Source organism: Archocentrus centrarchus, chromosome 8, assembly GCF_007364275.1.
Source record: "Archocentrus centrarchus isolate MPI-CPG fArcCen1 chromosome 8, fArcCen1, whole genome shotgun sequence".
NCBI lineage: Eukaryota > Metazoa > Chordata > Actinopteri > Cichliformes > Cichlidae > Archocentrus > Archocentrus centrarchus.
The window spans coordinates 26,004,367-26,027,195 of NC_044353.1; the positions used below are offsets into that span (position 1 = coordinate 26,004,367).

The 22,829-nt window shown below is 40.8% G+C and overlaps 2 protein-coding genes across 4 annotated transcripts; one reads left to right on the plus strand and one right to left on the minus strand.

The window, feature by feature from the left end:
• Positions 1 to 609: 609 nt before the first annotated feature.
• On the minus strand, positions 610 to 12,148 carry ezh1 (enhancer of zeste 1 polycomb repressive complex 2 subunit). Of its 3 annotated transcripts, none has more exons than XM_030736827.1 (20): positions 12,049 to 12,148; positions 10,231 to 10,406; positions 9,851 to 9,976; positions 9,019 to 9,141; positions 8,726 to 8,843; positions 8,221 to 8,451; positions 7,548 to 7,650; positions 7,095 to 7,258; positions 6,803 to 6,894; positions 6,540 to 6,702; positions 5,298 to 5,482; positions 4,016 to 4,107; positions 3,801 to 3,829; positions 3,564 to 3,689; positions 2,257 to 2,435; positions 2,056 to 2,151; positions 1,859 to 1,940; positions 1,695 to 1,775; positions 1,522 to 1,606; positions 610 to 1,383 (listed from the first exon to the last, which is right to left on the minus strand). In XM_030736827.1, exons 2-20 carry the CDS (start codon positions 10,402 to 10,404, stop codon positions 1,323 to 1,325), a joined length of 2,310 nt encoding a protein of 769 aa, XP_030592687.1. In that variant the 5' UTR covers positions 10,405 to 10,406; positions 12,049 to 12,148; the 3' UTR covers positions 610 to 1,322. The 3 variants fall into 3 exon arrangements, with proteins under 3 accessions (XP_030592687.1, XP_030592686.1, XP_030592685.1); XM_030736826.1 differs by lacking the exon at positions 12,049 to 12,148 and adding an exon at positions 11,558 to 11,812; XM_030736825.1 differs by lacking the exon at positions 12,049 to 12,148 and adding an exon at positions 11,305 to 11,812.
• A 1,849-nt stretch (positions 12,149 to 13,997) lies between these two features.
• Positions 13,998 to 19,074, plus strand: ramp2 (receptor (G protein-coupled) activity modifying protein 2). The gene is made up of 6 exons (XM_030736828.1): positions 13,998 to 14,586; positions 15,204 to 15,245; positions 15,344 to 15,376; positions 17,214 to 17,231; positions 17,378 to 17,525; positions 17,626 to 19,074. The coding sequence occupies exons 1-6, from the start codon at positions 14,325 to 14,327 to the stop codon at positions 17,873 to 17,875; spliced, it is 753 nt and encodes a 250-aa protein (XP_030592688.1). The 5' UTR covers positions 13,998 to 14,324; the 3' UTR covers positions 17,876 to 19,074.
• The last annotated feature ends 3,755 nt before the right edge of the window (positions 19,075 to 22,829 follow it).

Here is a 22,829-nt window from a genome sequence, read left to right on the forward strand (position 1 = left end):
GATAAAGACTAGGGTGGCATCTTTATGTATAAAGTTAAACTTTTATTTTTATAGGCATACACTGTACACAGCATTAAACTCCATTTTGTTCATCTCTATTGAGAAAGGTCTCGTTTCAATGTGGGCTTTTAATGTTTTATAAATGAAAAACACAGGGAACAGCAAGTCTGGACAAACAAAAAAAAAGAAACAATGAAAAATGATCATTTACATTCACATGTGGGGGGGTGCTTTAATATTTGGTCAAACACTAACAAATTGACTTTTCCCATGGTCATAACCTTGTAAAAGTTACCTTTAACACAGCTTTGTTACACAACACAGCCATGTTGTTTCAGCACTTTTCTTCGTGGAATCATTTGGCACTTGCTTAATTTGTAAAGGAAACATCGACTCTGTGATCGCTTCACTCTTTTCCTGGCAAAAAATGTTTAAGTATCACGCTGATGTAAACACAAAGATAAATGTTTGATGTATGCATGCCACTCTGAGAACCAATAATAGGATAATGTTTAAAATGAAAAGAGGAATGAGATCCCTTCTCCATCATCTACAGGTTACATTCAGTCAGTCGGTTTCTCGTCTGGTTGCCTATTTTTTATTTTTTTGCAGAACAGTGATATTAATGCACAATAACTTATTTTACCATAAAGATGGATGATGATGCTAGCTGCAGGAAAAATTCACAGGGGAACATAATCAAGTTGCGTAAAACCTGATCGAGTTTCTCTGTAAAGCTACAATACTGTGTGACCGCACGTGAACAGTATGTGTCCGAAGCTAATGTTGTACCTAACATGTTTAACGGAGGGTTCGTCACATGCATTTCATTGATCATCATTACATACGCTGTAAAAGCTTGCATTACGTATTGAATTTTCAAAGAAAAGCCAGTCAGTAAGTACAGTAACAATACTGCAGAGAGTAACAGTAACGGGTTACTTCGGCTTTGTTTGCTTTGACAAGATGGAGTAAAAAAAAAATGTGCGATGCTCTCGGTACAGTAAGTGATACGGATTAATAGTATTTCCACTTTAAATAGTTTAAGCTTGGTTGATACAGTCTTACAGGTAGGTGGATGGGTTCGAGCAGATGAGGAGGAGAGCGAATGGCTGAAGAAGGTGGCAGAGTGTTTGCAGAGCAGGAGCACCTGCAAACAGCAGGGAGGGGCTTTCTATTTTTGGAAGTGCAGCAGAGAGGGCAGAGACAGTGACTGCTGATAGAAATTTGTCAGCTAAACGCGATGCTGCAGATGGGGAAAGAAGCATTAGTGGGTGGCTGAGGAGTTAAGGACCAGTTATGACGGTAGGCAGCCGATGAAGCTAATTCATGTCTACCTCCCTCTCTATTCCCACATATTTGAGGGCATCAGCTTGGCTATATCTGTGGGAGTAAACATATTATGATATGTGTGAGTTAGTATATAGTATCTCTTGAAGCTGGTAATTAAGTCACAATATACAGTGGGCTTGTTTTTAAAAAAAAAAAATTTTAAAGCTGATATAAAGTCAAGAACTCTACCTGTAGTCAAAGAAGAGCTCCTCTCCTTGCAGGATAGCTCGTTTGGCAAATATTCCAATACGATGGTCTCCATTTACCATCACCACTGCAATGGCAGGGAACATGACATCAGGCAACATAACTCTCATAAAGCTTCTGAATTCATATGATAAATTAAAGTGACTCCCACTGACCTTTTGCGTAGCAGTTGGGATTAACTGAATGATTTGCAAAGCGTATTTTGTTCCCCTTTCGTGTGGCATCCACAACAAAATCTACAGAGAGAAAGGGAGCATTTTATGGATTTCTTAATACACTGTAGTGGTGTGCCTGGCTTATAGGAGTGGGGAATACTTGCCATTGTTCAAGTTGAAAAGGAAGCTAGACATGTATTTGTCATAAATCCTTCCACGTCGGTCTGCCTCATCCTGAGAGATCAGCTGCTTATGCACACATACAAGAAAAATAACACTGTAAGCATGAAACTTCAGCTCTGCTGACAGCTTATGAATAATGAATTTGAAAACAAAATCTAGCTAAACCGTATAGACTTGCCTCCCCGCAGTATTCAGAGATGAACTCGTTCTTCTGAACAGGCTCTTTGATGAAGGTGCCCCACCCGGCAACATCAGATGGAGCCAAAAGCAGGTGCTAAAGATGAAGCCAAATTTAGGTTAGAAGACCATACACTATATGAGTTATCTAATACCTCTGAATTTCACTCTTTAGAATAAACGAATATTAGTTCCAGTGCACCTTTTTCAGGCCTCTCTGGATGCTGCAGTTCTTGCAGGAGACTACTTTGCTGTCCCAGTGGTCTGCAGCACCGCATGTCATGCAAAGATCTGGGTCACACTCTCTCACAGCCAGGTAGCAGGGACATTGTTTAGTGTTACACTGAGTCTTACACCTGCAGCCTGGGAAGCGGTTTTGGCCTAGAAAACATTTAGACACAACAGCTGCTTTGAAAGGGGAATTTATATATATAAAAAAAAAAATGTAAGGAGCAGTACAGAAAGATAAAACATTATATGAAGAAATATGATTATGATTAAAAAAAAACAAAGAATTTCAAAATGCAGTTGCAGGAAAGGAGCTCAGTGGTTGAGTAATGCTGAGAGGTTCATCAATCAGAGACCTCTGCTGGCAGACATGCTGAAATACAATTTTGAGGCGTGTAATATAACACCCTCCAGGCAGATGAACGGAAGGCTCAAGCAAGAATAACCGAAATGTCTTTCCAGCAGCCTATGCCTGGAAAAAACTGCCCATACCATGGCAGCTCAAGGCAATATTTCTCCCCGCTCTCTTGCTGCTTTCACTTCCCATTCCCACCATGAGTGGATTTTATATATCTGTATCATCAACCACTGTTTAGCTGGAGCTATCTGACTCATACTGATGCTGGAGATGATGTTGTATATCAGGCACAGAGCCTGACACATCCCTTTGATTTAACTCCAAGTCTTTAGAGCACACACATGTGAAACTGGGGGCTGCTTCCTGTTTGGCCTCAGCTCTTTTCTGCTACGGGAAGAGGCGAGGTACTGAGGAGAAGGGAGGAGAGAAGGTGACTAAACCACAACAGATGAATAAATGAGGCAAAAAGATTTTTTTATTTTTTTTTTCTAGACCACAGCAAAATGTTTGCTTCATCTTATCCTCTCCCTCCATTTGCAACTCTCCAGAGGGCAGCATAGAAAAAGGATTTCTCCACCATGTGGCCATTTAAGAAAACACAGTTCTGGGGCATTGCTGCTGCTGCAGCAACCAGCTCATTGTGAATGCAGCTCTCTGTTAAACAGACACCCACCTATCGCCGCCAGAGGACAATTTCTCCTCTGACCGCTGCCAGACTACTGCAGAATTGTTTTGCATTCTGCTGCCCTGCTCTACTGCGGCCTGGCAAAGGGCTCCTCAATGGAAACTGTGATTATAACAAACAATCTTCTTTGAGCATCACACGAGGAAGCAGACTTCTATATTTTGGTTGGTGTAAGCCAGAAAGAAGCAAACAGTGTATCACAAACTGCGACCAAGTGAATAAGAAAGTTAACACTTACATTCGTGCTCACATTGGCAGAACTTCTCACAAAAATTCTGGGTCATTACACATGGGCAGGAACTGTCACATGGGTGGTCAGGGTGGTCACATGGCTGATAGTTGTACACCTGATTGGATGAGTTATCTGGAGCAACAGAGGACAAAGCCCTCAGACTGGCACAGTAAGCTGTGTTGTATGTCAGAGTGCATAGTGTAGTAATAACCATGCTGGGTTGTTTTTAATAGTCAAACATACCTTTCTTAAGCTGAATCTTTGCCCACAGCCTGTAACACATTAGAAAGTTTTATTCATCTTTGCCCAAAGCTCTAACTTCTTTCACACCTATTCAGGTAATTTGCCTTTGATGGCTTATTAAGTGACAGAATATTCAAACGTGAAAGGAAGACCAAATAAATGATAAGTGAGGAAAAAGCTGGACAACAAGTGAAAAATAACAATTGGGTTCTTGCCTGTGTTTCCTTTTCTTCTTTTGGGGGGAGATGCCTCCATCCTCCAAAGGAACACGATGGATCAGAACCTCTTTCACTGCAAACTCGTACACCTTTGGGAAATGGCAATGACGTGAATGACATATCATCTTACAACTTCAGTGCACATACACACAAATATGAAGAAATCTGCAATAATTTTTGTGCAAAGCTGCAAAACATATCACTTATGCTGCAGAACACCCCTACCCTCTCCAACTTCTGCTATAAAAACTCCACCGCAGAGACCAGACATACACATGCATCTGTGTGAAAACACGCTCAACCACTTCTGGCAGCCAAAACCCAGATTTGGCCTCTTCCCTGGGATGCAGACATACATAATGATGCAGCTGGTTTCAGCATTTCCCCTCAGAGAAACAGTGGGTGCGTGGGTGGGTGGGGCCCTCACAATATCAGCAGGACCATGACAGCCCTACACAGACTTGTTTGGCCGTGGAACAAGAGGGGATACAAGGGTTGGATGTTAGGGCTGAAGCTGCTTCAGAGTGTCTCAGACGAGTCGAGATAAATATTCTTCTTTTTAAATGATGGCACAAATATAAAAACTTTAGAAATCTAATTTTAAAATTGGAAAATGTTCTCACCAAAGCCCTCTCACACACACAGCCCAAGTGACTCAAATGACATGAAGCTGGGAATGTCTGGACGTCTGCGTCGTGAGAGAACATGAGAGACGTCACATCTGGTTGGCATTCCTGTTTATGGTGCCACATGCCACTCTGTCTGTAGTCAGTCCAATTATCCACACCATAAAACCACAAGCACCGGATGCACGTTATTATACTTGGACTGACGCAACAAAAAAATAAGCATTGCAAGTTTGGTTTGTACTTTGTTTCAAAACAACTGTGAATCAGTTTCAGTGGAGTCAATAGAACGAAACTACAAAAACACATTTCATAGTTAGCATAACCAGTAAACAACAGATTTGAGGGAAAATCATGCACAATTGAGGCAGCTGAGGTCATTTTTCCTTGTTTAGGATTTCTATGTTTTGTTTTCTATTCTACAAAATGTGTTCAGAACTGTTTTACTGACACTCCCTTGCATTTTCTTGCACCAGCATCTCTTCTGGTATTATGAAGGGAAGATGCGTTTAGGTGTTAATGATGACGTGGTTCAGAGTAGCTTTAACGCCAACTTTAAAAAAGAAAATAAGAAGCAAAAGGGCCCTGAAGGGAAATAAGCAAGCAGAGAATCATTAAACTAGAAAAACTGTCTAAATTGTCTCAATTTTCACCTCCTTGCAGTTCTTTGTGCCGATGAGGCGAGCAATGGAGCAGAAGTTGTTGAAGTATGTGCCGTGTAGGACCCTGAAAAGTGACTCCTCTGCCCCACTCCACTGGACGACACAGCATGCCTGCTGCTCCCCGTCATCATCTCCTGGACGCAGCTTGGTGGGGGTCTGGGACCGTGAATTCCCCTCTGTTTAACACACACACACACACACACATACACACACAAACATACTTATGAGCTCTTGCTGGAAAGCATTTTGTTGCATTTTTTTTTTTTTAATCTACAAGTATCTGCACAGGCAAGCAGTTTTTAAATGACTTGGTCTTGGCAAAGTTTTTGACAGCTTTTATCTGCACTCGCGCAGCAGAAGCTACTCTGTACAAACATAAATGCTATTTCTAGAAGCCATCTTTGTATATAAGTACACGCAGAGGGAACCACGAATTTTGATTTAGGTTTTGAATATCCAACAATGACGCTCATACATCCACAATTCAAGACAGCGAGCCGCATGTTGCCAGGCAACAGACTAAATGCAGCGTTAATGTGGCCACATGCTCAAGCACCGAGTACCTTTATTAATCTGCTCAACAATCTGCTTTTTCCACATTATCCCAACACATGTGGGAGACTCTGCTGAGTCACTGGGTAAGTGCCAGGAGTTTCCAAAATTAATAGAGACTTCTGGTAAGATACTGATTGAAATGAACAACAACCTGAGAGTGAATAAGAGGAAGATAAAGAGCCAGGGGGGGATTGCTCTTATTTCCTTCTTCTCTGCATGAAGATGTCAATTGAAATTTAAAAGGAAAAAAAGTGCAGTAGTAGGAGGGAGGAGGAGAGGGAACAATGTGTTTATGTTGAGGCTGAAGCCTGCAACACTAATGGCTAGTTTATTTTTCTTGGCAGGGGAGAGCTGATGTTATAAGGAGATTGAAGAGGGGAGGCAGGGGAGAGAGGATACAACTTGAAAGCTGTCATCTCTAGCCAAATTTCACGTTTCTTAAGAGGGTTAGTCAGGCCAGACAGCCTTCCAGAAAGGGAGGGTTTGGGGGAGGTTATAGTAAATGATAAATCCGCTCACTAATATAGTGAATTAGAGTCTCAGAAACGCATTAAAATATATACAACTTATACTGTATGAAACTATAAAGCAGACAGCCTTGCAGTACCAGAAAAAAGAATAACTGATTTTTTTTGAAACTTCATTCAAAAGTAAGTGACATTTTGAGAAAGTTCCCACCTGAGGAGGAGGTGGTTTCATGGTCACTGTCACCCTCCTTGGGCTCTTCAGCAGACCCAGACGGTCCAGGGCAACTGGAACTGGTGGGACGCGGCTGCCTTCGTCTCCTCCGAGATTTCTGCGACCGTAACATGTTCTGATCCACAAACTCTTTAGCCCCTTTCTTCACAAGAGAAGAGACGGAGAAATGTTTAAATATAACGAGGAAGAAAATACAGGGAGATCGCAGAATGCATGAATCGGTTCGAAGATTGCGGGCATACCTGTAACAGAAAGCAGTCTACGCCACATGGTTCAGTCTCCATGCGGATCTCCTTATTCTTCCTCTTGTAAACATTGGGTGTAGCATGAAAAGCTTCATCAACAGAAAGAAAGATGTTTTGACCCTTGTTTTTCATTATGTGGTTATTAGTAGCAGCTTCATGGAAAAAGAAATATAATACCCAAAGCACAACAAAAAAAAAACAAAACTCTGAAGGCATACTATAATCTTAATGTATACATTTCAGACTAAAAAGAATTTAACTGAAAAATAAACATAAAACAAGCAGTTACGGTGGAGGAAACAGTCGTATTTGAAGCAACGTCTGCAGAAGAGCGTGTGGAAGGAGTGTAATGACTGTTCCCTCTGCACAGACTTTGCAAAAGGTCCGTCTAGGTTGGGGGTGCAGAGAGGGGGCAGCTTCACTGGGCCTGGGGGCTCCAAGAGGTCCTTGTACCTGAAGAGGATATGTGAAAAGTTTTAGCGGGATATGTCACCTCTTTGCAGCACAGTATGCTCAATTAACTTAGTGAAATGGTGCTGAGCAAAGATAAAGATGTGTTTTTTTCCCCTAAGCGCAGCTCTTTCAGATGCTGATGTAAGCGCCCCTTTGAGTCAGAGAGCCTGACATGGAGCGACTATTATTACTTTCCTCCCTGACAACTTTCGTCTCCATGGTGAACACTAAGCAACAAACTGCCCAGCACTGTGCACACAGATCCCCAGCTTGACTATACTTTTCTTACTTTTCCTTCAGCTCCTCCGTGGTGCCTTTGTAGGGGAACATTGAGGCGATCGCTGTAAATATCTTATCACTGGGGATCTTCTTGTTGCTGGACAAGTCCTTCACTGTGGGAGACAGCGAGGAGAGATTGTTATGTGGATAACCCAGGTTTGTCCACACATCAGGTTTTGATACAAACTCACAAATAAAGGTTATGTAATATGTTCTTTTGCAATGGTAAAGTTCCCTCCATTATCAAGGTCACTTAGAAATAACGTGAAAAGAAGAGAGAATAATGATGTAACACCGTACATCTCTTTTCCCAGTATCTTTCATTCACGCACCTTATTTGTGAATCATTAGCTAAGTGACACTGTGTCCAGGTGTGCTGTAAATTAATTGTCACTAAGTGCTGGCAGCGTGTATACAGCCTAGTTTTCCATAAAGCCTGGTGCAGGAGGTCATTCAGTTCTGTAATTAGAGCTGGGCCATATCAGTGTCATGGACAAATGGGTTCACTCACACACAGTAGGGACACAGAGGCAGCTTAAAAGCAAACAATGTCAGCCCGAGAGCTGCTGTGGCAGGGCGACCTTGTGGCAGGTGTACAGTGTAATGACACGAACAGCATGAGCCTGCAGCTCTCTTGTTCTCTCTGACTGAAAACACAAATGTGCCACGCTGAAGACCCTCACCCTCAGTAGTGCTTCTCCTCTTCCTCCTGACAAATGCCACAGATCCAGCCTTACTCTCTTCTGATCCCTCCACTGAGCTCCTCCTCATCGCCCTCTCTTCTTCTTTCTTCCCTGTCACCTCCCCAACAGTTGCTGGCGAAGCCTCCTCTTCTTCCTCGTCCTCATGGTCGGAGTACTGGCTCAGTGCGTCTACTAACTCTTTAAAGATCTCGTCGCTGATGAACCCCCCCTCTGGAACACAATCAACATGTCAGAACTGAAAATTATCACCACAAATTCCTTAAATATCTCCAGAAGTGCAAAAAATACCACAAATGTAGATGCATCCACATTGCACACTGTGCAGTTAGGCAATATCCAATTACACACCGTGGCATGTATAAATGTGCTGAATTGCTGGTGCTGTTCTGGTGGTACGTGGTGACCAATCTTACTAAGACATGTGATGTTGCTTTTCCTTTAATTTGTCTCCTGTTTACAGGAACATATGAGATTCAACACGTACCTCTGTCACCGTGAACACCATCATAGTTGTCTATGAGTTCCTCCAGGAAGGCCTCATCTTGCTCTAGCACCTCATCACCCATGTAGGGGATGTTGTGGAGGAATGTCTCATCCTCCACCTAGAACACCACGTTCCATGAACAAAGAATTTAATCAGCAAACAGTGGAACATTGTCACTTTCTATTTAATGCATAACTAGAATCAGGCAAGTTAGTAAACACGTTATATTTAGTGTGCTCTGAAGGTTATATAACATTGTAACTGCATCAACCGCAATTGTGTTTTATTCATACCATAAAGTTGTGCTGCAGAGGGGACCACGAGTACATAAAGGGTATTCCAGCTACTGTTGACAGCGGTCTCATGGCAATGGCTTGAGCTTTGAATCCTGGGAAGCCAAACTCCACTGTACACACCTGTAAGATAACCAGAGGTGGCTTGGGATTTACCAGACCCTAGAACATTATGCTGGATCACTGGGCAGTTTTATAACTATACAATGCAATTTGCATGCTGTTTGACCCTGAGCAAGGAAAATAAAACTAGTAAACATAGTACAGCGGACCATGACAGCATGCGGGAAGAGAAGGATGCTGTTATACCCTCAGGCTGTATGTATTATGAGCTCCCACAGGGCCACAGACTGCCATATGATCCACTTCTATCAACACTTCTCTGTCCTTCTCTCTCACACCCAGGTGGGAATCCGCACAGAACACTGGGGCGGATGAGGAGCTCTCAACACGATGTTCATTAAGGGGTTTTATCACAACACGTTCGCACTATAATAATAGATTCAGTTACTAGCTTATCCAGAGCATTTGGGTAGGAATATGAAGACTTACTGGAGATAATATTGCAAGTCAAGTGTGTTGCCATTGTTATAATTTTCCTCTCTCTCACTCTCTCTTTATATTTTTGGGGCTTTTAACCGTAAATGTGATAGAACAGTGGAGAGAAGGCAGAAAAGCTGGAAGAATTAGCAGGGGGAAGAAAAGCATTAAAGGGCGGATCCAGACCCTGACCTCTGCATTCACCTTACAGCATATGGGTTGCTTGCTCAACTAAAGCTAAACCAGTGCTCCATAATTTTCTCTGTCTCTCTTTGACAGACCACACACCCACCTTTTTGTTGGCCAGAGCCCCACTAGAGGTTGACAGAGGGATGGACTGAATCCTGAGCTTGGACCATTCTGTGTTTAGGATATTTGTCTGATCCTCAATTTTTTGCCTGTTAGACATGAAAAGGGTCTAGAAAAAAAATAAAGATCAAGTTAAACAAGAAATACATTAATATAACGTACACAGTGAGAGCTGTATATAAAAGACACACCTGCGTCACACTACGCAGACTGTACACAGGGGCCATGCACAAAACATTGATCTCACAAGAGAAAATGCACCTTATGCAAGATTTAGCTACATGCTTATCTTCATTTCCAGACCCTGGAAACAAACTGAACATGCATTTTCCTTCCAGCATGTCAATAACTGTTGTGACTCACTTTGACCTCTTCTGCTTTTTTAAGGCGTTTCACTTGGCGAAGGCGCATATACTCAGACTTGACCCTCCGTCTCCACTCCAGCATGCTGCGAGAGGGGGTAAAGGAGGCAGACAGAGGCCTTGGAGTTGATGGGGCAACGTCGGTGCCAGGGGCTGTTGCAGCAGTTTCCTCCATGACTGTTTAAAAATGCAAGGAAAGCACATAACAAAACAAGTCCAACTTCACAACATTCCAGTTTCACATTCAGACAAAAGTTACTTTTGTAAACTTGTGACTGTTTTCATTTTCCAGTCGATCACAGTAACTACTGCTACTAACGACAATAGTTTTGGTGTAATATGCCTACAGGGAAGGCCACTTCAATTACGTTATTACAGAATTAATGGGCTTACTATCGCCCTCTGCTTCTCACCACCCCTTATTCACCCTCACACATGGTCTATCTGAAAGAGTGCCCCCATCTGTTGGCAAAACAAAACGGACGTTTAATGTAAAAAAAAAAAGAAAAAAAAAAAGAAAAAAAAAGAAAAAAAATGTCTTCTCGAGTGCTTTACCCTGCTTATTTGCAGACTGCTTTTAGCCTTTGTTTTTAAATCTTGGGGTAAATTGATCGAATTATGTACAAACAAGACGACAACGTGTGCATCCATGAATAAAGTACATGAATACACGGGGCATCCACATTGCACAGGAGTGGGCGTGCCTCTTCGGAAAAGCAGAATAGAAAAGTGCGTAGTACAGTTTTTCTGTGTTTCGTAATCACCTCGGTGAACATCAACTTCCCCGTCTGAGCTAAAACAGAATTAAAAATAAATACAAAAGCAAAACTGAGCCCGGGGAACTGCCGTTACTTCATTTTTTGGGGCTACGAGACGTGCACACGTTTCAGACACAGCTATGAAGTGCGCGACGTCCTGTAAGTGCAGCCCCGTGCCAAGAGAGCTACACCGTATCCATTTAAATGTAGAACACTCTAAAGACGCGCGCATCGAACACCACAATGACGGCACGTTATTCTAGCGCACGGGTGTGCACGTCGAGATCTCTACATCCAGTGTCGCAGTTATTAAATACCTTTAAATCCACGTCCTGCGTCCTATTTGTTGCGACAACAGCCCGCAACGCGATCGAGTCCCTTTCTGTTTTTTTTTTTGTTTTTTTTATTTTTTTTTTTTTTTCTTTTTTTTTTTTTTTTTTTAGAGGGATCCGGAGCAATTCAAGGCTGTGTTTGCTATGGATCTGACGCAGTTATCGTCTCCGCGCGGCGAGGGGATCTCTGAGAAATCTCTATCCATGGGCATGGTGCTGGAGGTTGTTGTTGTTGTACCTTACAAATAACTGCGCACTTGGCTTGGTTGATCCAACTCGAGAAGGAGGGTGACGTCTATATTATGATCACAGCCTTTCCTAGCAGAGGAGGATTTATTACTATTCTGCGTCCTGGGAATAAAAAGTAGCATGGAGCAGCCACAGTACAGCCATTTACACGCATACACAGGAACTGATGCAACTGTCCGGAGTGCTAGATCGCCATCTAAATGCGTGAAGGCATAACACTCTGTGGGTTTTGATAGTAGAGCAAGTGCAATCACATCATCGTGTATACAGCTACACTCGACACGAGCAAAAATAATAAAAGGGAGAAATAAACATCATAAATACGTGTAATTTCAAAGGACTGTTGGGATATTTAATCAAATAAATAAATAAATAAAGCAAAAATAAACGGCTCGCAAAACCCGAAAACAGATGCATTTATTCAGCATACCCTCAGTGTTGAAATAACTGTCTAGTCTAAGGATTAAAAATAATAAATACTTGAACACTCGACCGCAGTTTCCCGACATTCCAATGAACTAGGGTCAACTGGAAAACAGTCAAGTTGCTGTTCAGTACTCCTCCTGCAGGGAGAGCCCGACACGTTTTAGCCTCTGTGTTGAGCATAGATAGAGGGTTGGGATGAAGGTATTCACGCCACTGATGCTGTCACTTACCCCACGTAAAATCCAATGTACAGAGCTCAAGCAGACTGAAACCTTGATTAAAGGACATTTTTATGGACTTATGTCGACATGAAAAGCATAATGATACAGAGAAATATATTAACCTATGCATTAAGCGCATTATTTCTAAATCTCAGTATAGATTCTTTTTCAAAATCTAAAAGGGTAAGTGTTCAAACGTTACACCCCTTTCGTAGGGAACTGTTTAATTTATGTTAACGAACCACAAGTAAACGTGACGTAGGGTTCAGCGGAACACGTGGTATAAGGTAATCTCGTGATTTTCTAACTTAATTTGATTTCATTTTCACTTTGCAATTATTAATAATTAAGATATGGTGCAAGTAATTAAGGTATAGCACTACCATTAGTGACACTGCTATACAGGCGCTAATTATGACTTGTGTGCAAACCTAAAATTAGAGATAATCACATGTGCACTCCTTTGAACTGCTGCAGTCACTTTAAATATTTATAAATATATGTACATTCACACCATGCGTACACTATGATGTGCACATATGATGTGTGTATTCCAAGTTTGCTGCTCTAAATGCTAAATAGGGAACTCAAAGTGCTGACAGTCGAATAGTGGTTCACTATAAATAAATGTCTTCGAGTACTTGAAAGTGGTATGGCTGCTTTGATGAACACGTTATAGATGTTGTGTGTGCTCTCCACAGGAAGAATTCTCACATATATATATTTTCCTGTTTCTAACCTCAGGATCCAAGAAGTAAAATACTTTTAAATACATACTCTCAAAATATTCTGTTTATAGCTCCCCTTTAGTTAATTTTATAGTTTATACTACTTGTTAGAAATACCCCCGTAATTATCCTTCTGTAAGACACAAGATGGCACTGTTGAGCTACTTTTTCTGGAAGGACGCCACATGTGCTCATAAATACACATCAAATTAGGATTAAGAGAAAAGAGTCTTTCTATACCGCAGTAACGGACCTGTTGTCTTTCTCTCTGATCACTGTCGCTCCGGATCTGTTCTCTGGCTGTGCTGTTGATGCCACGCACGCCTGCTTATTATGTCTTATGCATTCAGTGTGCAAAAGGATCTCAGATGATACAGTTTGTTTGGCATGTCTGCAGTGCAATTTGAAGTAGCCACTGCCATGTTGATACTAAACTGTCAAAGAAAAGCAAACACGCACAGGAAGATGAGCTTAGGACACTGTTATCAGCAGGAAGCTTTTAATTCTGGATCATGTAAACTGCGTGTGTTGATCTTGGCACCTCTATTTGGGACACAGTTCTTCAGATATGCTGCGGGATTTATGCCCTGCGACAAAGGCTTGGAGATAAAAAGATTCACAAAGTAGCTAATAAAACAGAGACTTGGAAAGTCGATTGAAATGTTAAGCGGCTGTTGTCATTGTGAGAAGCGTTTCTTTTTGTAGAATGGATGAGTCAGTTAAGCATTTACATATTTTGCCTTGCCCCAGCAACATTTCACTTCACTCACTCTGCAAGTTCAATATTTAAGATTCTATATGCTGGATTTTTAAAGTTCAGTCTATTGCATGCAAAACAGTGGCCTCCTTTAACTGAAATGAAATGTGGAAGCAATTTTGGCCTGAGCTACTTGGATTTTGTCCAAGCCCAGCAGCTGAAAAAGAGTACTCATCCCTCAGTGACGTGCATCAGTTTCAGACTGGATATTCCAGCCACCTCTCTTTACCACAGCAGTTTATTGAGATAGATAGTCTTTTTGAACCCATAATCCAAAAAAAAAAAGTAATTTAACTGTAGATGAATTGAAACTGTGTTCAATGCTTCTAGGCAACAAGTTAAAAAGTCTTTCCTGTGTGTTTGCATGTTTCTCCTACAGTACTAAGCTTCAAACTTCATATTTTAAGTCTTCATTCATGAAAAGCAAGTTGTCAGCAGTATGAATCCTTTCAGTCTAAGACAGCTTAGATTTCATCAGAAACTGCTGCAGTGAGCAACCATGACTGCAATAAAATGCTGCTTGTAATGACAGAAGTGGAAGCATAGGTAGAGACAGAAAGTGGGAAAGAGAAAAACAGGACAAAGTGTGGCCCCTGAAAACAGAGGGTGGGACAAACTAAAGAAATGGATGAAGAGAGAGAGATTGATGGTGCTGCAGCAATAGGCCGCAGCAGTCCTAACTTTATCAGAGGCTCTTTGCCTCATTTGGTGAGTCCGCCCATACTAGGAAATGAGGGCTTCCTGTTGTTTTATAGAGCCTTCCTGCAAAAGGTTGAGATATGTAATCCCTACCCATCAGGGAAGAGGAGCAGGACATTAGGCAAAATGACACTCACCAGATTCTCATGTGTGTATTCTAGAGTTTTTGTGGTGCTTTTCATCTGGGGTAAGTAAAGGTTTTATACTATCCTTATAATATGATATAATGTCTTAACTTGCCCATTAACTCACCTCTCGATAGCAATTCTAAGAAACTTTTAGCAATTAGTAGGTTTAGTACGGAGTTTAGCTATTCCCATGACCGAATTTTACACTGAAACAATTTCATAGCGGAACTGTGATCAGCCTGAGACAAACGATTTGTTTTAGAAAAGATTTTTCTGATACTTCAGGAGAATATATTCATGAATCTCATTGCATTTTTTTTCTATTCATGCTGTTTTTTATGAATCTTTATTAAATGCAACATTTCAATCATTTACTATTTATTACATCCAAGTGGACCGATTGTAGTCATGTGGAAAAGCTGCTGAGTTGAATACATTAAGACTTCCTCAGAAAAGTGCTAGACAAAGGGAGGATGCACTCATTTTTTCACTCACCACAGCGTGTTATTTCCTTTACCGCCCCTATTTTCACAAGGTCTGCAAACTTTATATAGAAGATTATTTATAAAATAATAATATAAAAAAAACCCCAGATAAATACATTTTTGTTTTTGGTGTTTTAACTTAACATGTTTTTTCCAATATTGGGTTCTTTATTTTATTCCTCTTATTGCAGTTGCTGAACAAAAGGTGGCTTTGCAGCCAAACATAACAGTAGGTAAGTTCCAAAGATAAGAAACACAAACAAAGAAAGAAAGAAACAAAATTCATCCATGACCACAAGTGCACTGACTAACTCACATCCCTTCTTTGCAGGGTTTAATGGAACAGACACGATGATCGCAGCTAGTAAGTGCACAACTTTTTTCTATCACTCATTATTGTAGACTAATGGCTACATGTCTGTGTCCCTGAAAACGGTCAGGGTTTCATTTATCATATACTGGAAATATATGAAATACATGCCATTCAGATGCTATATTTTTACAGTTCCAAGTAGGGTTTATGTAATTGTGTCCACTGGGGGATTGCTTTGGATTACTTCTCTAAACTTATTTGCCTGGTCTGGAACTGAAAAACCAAAAACCAGAACTCAGGGATGCTTTTTTCTGCCAAGATATGTCCTTGTGTGTATTACCATGAGAATCCAAGATAAACTCCTGGGGAGGTCTCTACCAGGGGTTCACCGTGAGTGGACATGAGGCCCGTAAAGGTTTGGGATTGGAGGTTAACTGAAACCTCATCGTGAACAGCCCCCACCTGGCTCAACTTCCTAAATTTGTTCGTCATTCGCCCCATGCATTGCCGCGATCAACGCATGAACTCTGAATTGTGAAACAACTGGAACATTGGAGCGGCGCCCCTTTCGCTGTTCCTCATCCTGTGCCCCCCCCCCCCCCCATCCTCGACTGTCCCCCCTCCTCCCCCTGCCAGCGCTCTCAACTCAGAGCCCCCCACCCGCTGGAAGAAAAAAAAAAAACAAAAAAAAAAAAAACACATTTCCTGATGTCATTACTAAATCAAAATGCTGCTTGGCAAACAGATGTTGTCAGAGGCCAAACATATGGATTTGCTGTCATAAATTAACAAGCTGGTTGTGAGAAACCTTAAACCATAGATTTAGTTTGTCATTCAGTCAATGAAAGCACCTCTCTTGCACACATTTTTTTTTTTTAAACTGGTGAGTAGTGACAGTGAGAAACTATCTTCCAGATGTACCACACACATGAGCAAGACTTCCCGTACATGTAACGTTAATTACAGAATGTTTTCTTATTAGCGTGCATGCCTAATGATCGTTGGTCTTTTAAACAGCTGGTCAGATCTGACTAACAACTTTTTCCAGGTTTGGTCAAATTAACCTAAATATGAAATCATGACTGTCTGCAGAGCACACCCTGCAGAGTCATGATTACATCCACCCTGAAACGCTAAGTCCTAAATGTTTACTTATGTTTCCTATTTGGCAGAGGCAGCCCAAAAGGCAAATAAATCACATGCTGTGAGCTAGCCAGGCCTTCGACTGTGAGAAACTGAGACTAAAAAGCAGAACAAGAGTTAAAGAGTAAAGGGTTTTCAGATGTGAGTCCAGCCCCAGCTTGGGTGTGCTCCTTTTTATTTGGGAGAATGGAGAGGACAATCTTTGTTGCCTCCACCCCTTTAAAAAAAGAAGGAAAATCTTAAAGAAACGTGTGTTAGAGAGGGGGAGAGCTGCTGCCAAGGCGCAGGGCCATCAGACAGATCTTCGAAGAACATCTGGTAACCGCGGGTAACATTGTTTGGACATCTGGTAACCGAAGATTGCACCGCGTCTTTTCCATCCTGTCGGGTTTCCTGTTATGCCTCGCTGTGCGAAGTCTAAGAAGTTTATACATGGTTGTCCGCTGGGGAAAACACACCTTTATTCATTTTTTCTGACATGAAGGGAGCGCTTGGTTTCATAGGGGTATTCCTCTCCTTTCTCTCCGGTGAGTGTGTGGTCTCCCTTTTATATCTGAAAATGCCTGCCTCAGTGCTACAGATGTGGAAAGAATTCATTAAATCATGGTGTTCAGATTTGCTAGGACAGCTGTTTATTGTTTATTGAACTCAATTAGGAATGGCTTGCATGGCAGATATGAAGAGGCTTAATGTTTCATGTACATGTTTTTAAGATTGAAAGTATTTTTTTTTTTCTTTTTTTCAGATGCCACTGGACAGTTTGGTAGGTGGCATAACCTTATGAACATACGTAGCCATACAACTTCAGCAACTTCTTTTTTATGTACGACTCATGTTTATTGCCATTTTTCTAATGCGCCTTTTTCTTTTTTTAATTTTGTTGATTCTTTTCTTCTACCCCATGTATAGTGTTCTGCCACAAGTATTATTTATATTATGTGTCGAACACAGTGGATCACCTCTACAAAACAATTTCTCATTATTGTGTGGAAGAATTTGAGACTGCAATGGAATCACTAAACAGCACTGACTGGTGCATATGGAGTAAGGTGAACAGGTAAGTAGAATTTATTTATCTTTGAAATAAAATCATAAAATAAATATATATAGCTAAGTATTTGCCAATTTTGGCTTCAATTTCTTCTTCTTCTATCCAGTTTGTACAGCAACCTAAGCACATGTACAGAGGGGATATGTGACTGTCTCTGGATCCCATACCCCAACCCCGTGGTGGAACAGACCTTTGTGAGCCTTCATTCCAAGTTCTTCGAGGATTGTGCCTCAGAGGAACTAAGTGACCCACCACCTGCCATTGTGTTTGCTCTGGTCATCACACCCATCTGCCTGATCCCTGTCATGGTTAGCTTGGTGGTACTGAAGACCAAAAATGGGGATGGCAGCTCCTGAGTCTCTGCTCAACGCGAAAGCCCCGCGAAAGACCCTGTTCTCCCTTCTCTCCCACCACAAGGACCGCTTGTTTACAGACTGCTTACACGCTCTCATCTCATCAGTGGCCTTGTATAGGAATCAATCTTTATTTCAGTTCTTCTGCACTTCACAAGTTAAACTAGCCACATAAACATAGGCATAGGTATCACTATCTCAGAGATAATGTTCTGTGACATCACAAAGTGCCACACTTCTTAACACAAACACTGTCAAAGCCTATGTCCTGTACTATACTGTATCTCATTTATTGTGACAAAAGTTTTGTTTTAAACCACTTGACCGTGGATTTGGCTATTGCTTGAAGTATTGGCCACTTCCTGTTTGCTCACAATATTCAGAAAACAAAGTTTCATTTATACTGGAGAACCCAGTATTCAGGCTTACTCTGATGAAAGCTCCGGAGCTTTAAAAGTTAAAAAAAAAAATTTATTGACACTGTGTTTTATGTAAGACATGTGTGCTGATGAAAGACAAGGTAAAGTTTATTACTGAACTGCTCAATTTTTCATATGCAGTGTTTTTTTGGGGTTTTTTTTTTTTGCTGTTGTATTTATGAAGACAACATCTGCAAGCTAAATGGTTTTTAAATCTAAAAGAGACAAAGATGTTCATTATTATGGAGGTCCACACATATGTATGTGTGTGTGTGTAGGGAGGACCAGAAGTTGACTGTATGCGTGGATCCAGTTATTCGAGTCATACAAAGGATTTAGGGTCAGAGGTTACAGATGAAACACAATGAATGGGAGTGTTCAAAAAGAAACCTCCTGGTATTGTCTATTTGTTTTAACAGTAAGTAATCCCCACGCGCATATGAAGGGGGAGGGGGGGCAGTTAAAGGAAAGCTTATTCCTATCCAGACAAAAGACATTTTAAATTGTCTGTGCAGCATTGTGACAAACACTGAGCAATGACAAAAAGATAAAAGTCTTATCTTTTGCCCTGAATGACAATAAAGCCACTGTAAGTGCTTTCAGATTCAGATCAAAATATGTATTTATGTACTCTGATGTATTGCTATTGTATCTGCTGTTGTCAGGACATAGTGGACTTATTCTACAATCTGTGAAAGTACATCCTGGCTGCTCTCATGCCATGACCTGTATGCATTTTTATTTTTTATATTTTAAACCAATAAATCTGAAGTTGTATGTTCACTGTTGCTGTTGTAAATTATTGTCATAGAGTGAACTTGTATTAAGTCCAGCTCATATTCACAAGGATATATTAACTGAGTTGTATCTACAAGGGCGAAATTACCCTTTCACCGTTGCAGGTATTTGATTAAACAGCCTTTTCCCTAGGGCAGATGGTCTCGCTTTTTTGCCTTAGGTAGTGTTTTACTGGATCTTCAGTAATCAGTATATTGCAGTGCAGTTGCTGCTCAAGTGCTGAGGTAGTGAAGGAAGTAGTGACAACAGTCATGGATCACACCCTCATCTGGCACACAAAACACTGCAGGGTGGGCCTGCGTTTATGTGTGTGCGTGTGTGTTTGGCAGGACTGGGTGGGAAAATGTGTTCAGTGACCTTGTTCCTCTCTAGATGTCGGGTCATCCTCGACATCCCCACCCCCTTCTAATCTCAGCCAACTTTGTGTTAGACATTATAGTTGGAGCCAGCAGGCACAACTTCTAATGCCTTTATACAAGATGTGACCATGCAGTCAGTGTCAGTCATGTTTTATCAGTCCCATCACTTGTTAAACAATACAAACATACATTCACTACTCTCAGGGTGAATATCTATCCGTACATGAGTTTTAAAATGTTTTAGAAAAGAAACTTTGCCCTCTAGTGGTTCCTTTAAAAACGGTGACAAACAGGCTTTATGAGCATGTTTTGAAGACCGACATTAACATCAAAACAAACAAGCAAGCAAACAGACAAAGAAACATCATTCAAAACCTCCATTTTGTATTTATTCAAGTTATCTTTGTCTAATATTAATATTTGTTTGATGATCTGAAACAAACAAAAACTAAGAAATCAGGAAGAATTAAGAACACGTCTGGAGTCCTCCAGTGATATTTTATTATGTAAAAGCTGACTTAGTTAATTTTGATTGACAAGGTGGTGTAATCAGGGTCAGTACAGTCAAAATACTTTTAAAATGTATTGAATAAATTGAAATAGTTATTTAATGCACGTGAGATTGATGAAGGTAAGTGAGAAGAATGTGTGTCCAAAATTTTGAACGGTATTGTATTTCTTTTATGTCATATTATGCCAAAAAAAAGGCAACAAAGGCTACAGAGGCAAAAGATAAAAATTCAAATTAATGAATAAATGACAAAGGTCCAAAATTAAAGGATGTGAGGACAGTGAGTGGTGTAGATCTTTGTTTGTAAGAGCACTGGGGCCCCAAATACGGAAATTTCTGATTTCTACAAATAATTGATCATTTATAAACCCAATTACCTTAAATTTGGGATGCTGTGTAAAATGTAAATAAAAACAGAATGCAGTGTTTTGCAAATCTCATAATCCCATATTTTATTCATAAGAACACAGAAAACATACCAGATGTTTAAACTGAGAAAATTGACCATTTTCAGAAAATGTTGTCCCATTCTTGTCTGAAAAGTCTGGACTGCAGGCAGAGTGGTTCAGCACCTGGACTGAAATAGATGCAGTATGTGGTTTTAAGCATTGTCTTGCTGAAATATGCGAGGCCTTCCCTAAAAAGGATGGGCGCATATGTTGATCCCAAACCTGTATACATCTTTCAGCACTGATGGTGTCTTTCCACATGTGTAAGATGCCAGTTTCACAGGCAATAATGCCCTCCCATACATTCAGAGATGCAGTCTTTTGAGCTGAGAGCAGATAACAAGCTGGATCTCGCCTCTCTTTGGTTCAGTAAAAACAGCAGCATTTCTGGCTCATGTTCAGAATGAAGCTTTAACCTGCATTTGTGGATGGCATGGTGAACTGTGTTCACAGACAGTGATTTCTGGAAGTGTTCCTGAGCCCATGCAATCATTTCCATGACAGAATCATACCTGTTTTTAATGCAGTGCCGCCTGAGTGCCCAAAGATCCTGGGCATCCAATGCTGACTTTTGGCCTTGCTCACAGAGATTTCTCCAGATTTGCTGAATCTTTTGATGATATTCTGTACTGCAGGTGATTGGATATTCAAAATTGTTGCAATTTTACATTGAGGAACATTATTCCTAAATTGTTCTACAATTTGTAGATGCAGTTTTTACAGATTGGTGAACCTCTGCCCATTTGTCCTTGTGAGAAATGCTCTCTCTCTCTAAGATGCACTTTTTATACCCAACCAAATCTAACCTAGTGGTGGAAAAAAATGAGATAGATATATATAAAGCCCAGGACCCTGAAAAGGATAAATGGAAGAAAATGGATGGATGGAAATAAATAAAGCAGAAAGTAAGGAAATTTGTCTTTGCTTGATTATTACTTTGTATTTTTTATAATTCTGTTTATTTCCCCTTAAATGGTGCCACATTTATAAGTTGTGGGTTGAGCAGCAGAGTTGAGTATAGAGGATGCACCCATGAAAAACTTGCCATATCGTCTCTGCTAATGCCAAACAGCTTATTCTGCTATGATGCACCATTTAAGGGGAAATAAACAGGCTTTCCAACTGTATAAGATATATTGGCCAGAAGTATCGTTACAACAAATAAATAAATGACCAAATAAAAATTTCCTTAGTTTATATTTCTGAAACAAACATTTTACAGCATAAAAACACCCTCCTCTCTCAGCATGAGGGATTAATGGGCCTCAGCTGTGTGCCCTGTTGTGGGGTGACTTTTGGCATTTTGTTGGGTGCTTCTGGGTCTTAGCACCATGGGAGATCATGACTGCAATACCTCAGTGATCTGGCAGTGTGGTTGGCATGATGGCAGGTAAGGGCATTTATCAAAGCTTGCAGCAGTTGATAGATGCCCTTAGTTGTATAACTGGGGATTCATATATGGCCAATGAAAGGGAATATTTTAAGTCAGCCTATATCAGATTATTGATGAATTACTGATATTGTATTTGATTTATAGATGTCCTTATTCCTAATAAACACCTTTGCATGACATGTTTTTCTCTCTAGCTAGATTATTGCCACACATACACACTGGAGTTTAGCCAGATTTGATGAAAATTAAAGATTGCACCCACTGATGCGAGTCATTCAGTGTGACATGAGTAATTACTTTGTTGTGTGAGAGCCAGGCAGCTGGTACTGCTGTGTCAGAGCTGACCCTTCAGCTGGCTGACACCATGCTGGCAGCAGATGACTGTACATTCAAGTAGGTTTGACATCAAAACGGCTGCTAGATCAGTCAGAATAAACTCAAAGAAATATGAAGCATGGGGAACCTTGTTTCACTGCCAGCTGAAAATTTGAGTGAAAAGCAGCAGAAACATCACTTCTCCAATGATGATGAAAAAGGAGCAGGGCCTGTAGAAGCCTGAAGGTCAACATTTTTGGTTAGATGAGAGATGTATCCCTGAAAAAGCAAGACAACTTGAGAAACAGCCAGAAGGAATTTGGGCTATGTGTTGGTTATTGTCTGGCAGAGATGGCACACACAAAAAAGGGTGCATTCATGGTCCTCTTAAGTCACTATTAATGACTTTAGGCTGGGATTAAATACATACAGAACAATTGAGGGCATTAGAACGTCATTTTACACGGCCTGTTTTTTGGAAACGGTCCGTGAACTCACATATGATCACCTGTTAAACTGATACTGCAAACTTGTGAGAAAACTGCCTTCTTGCATCGAGCAGATACTGAGTGACATTACTTGCTAAACTTGCTACTTTAATTGCCAATTTGCCCCGGGCAGAAACAAACAGTGAGCTTTTTACTCAAAACAGCTGGATACTGTGAGTAAAAAGACACTAATAAAAACCTGAACAAAAAAACAAGTTTCATGCA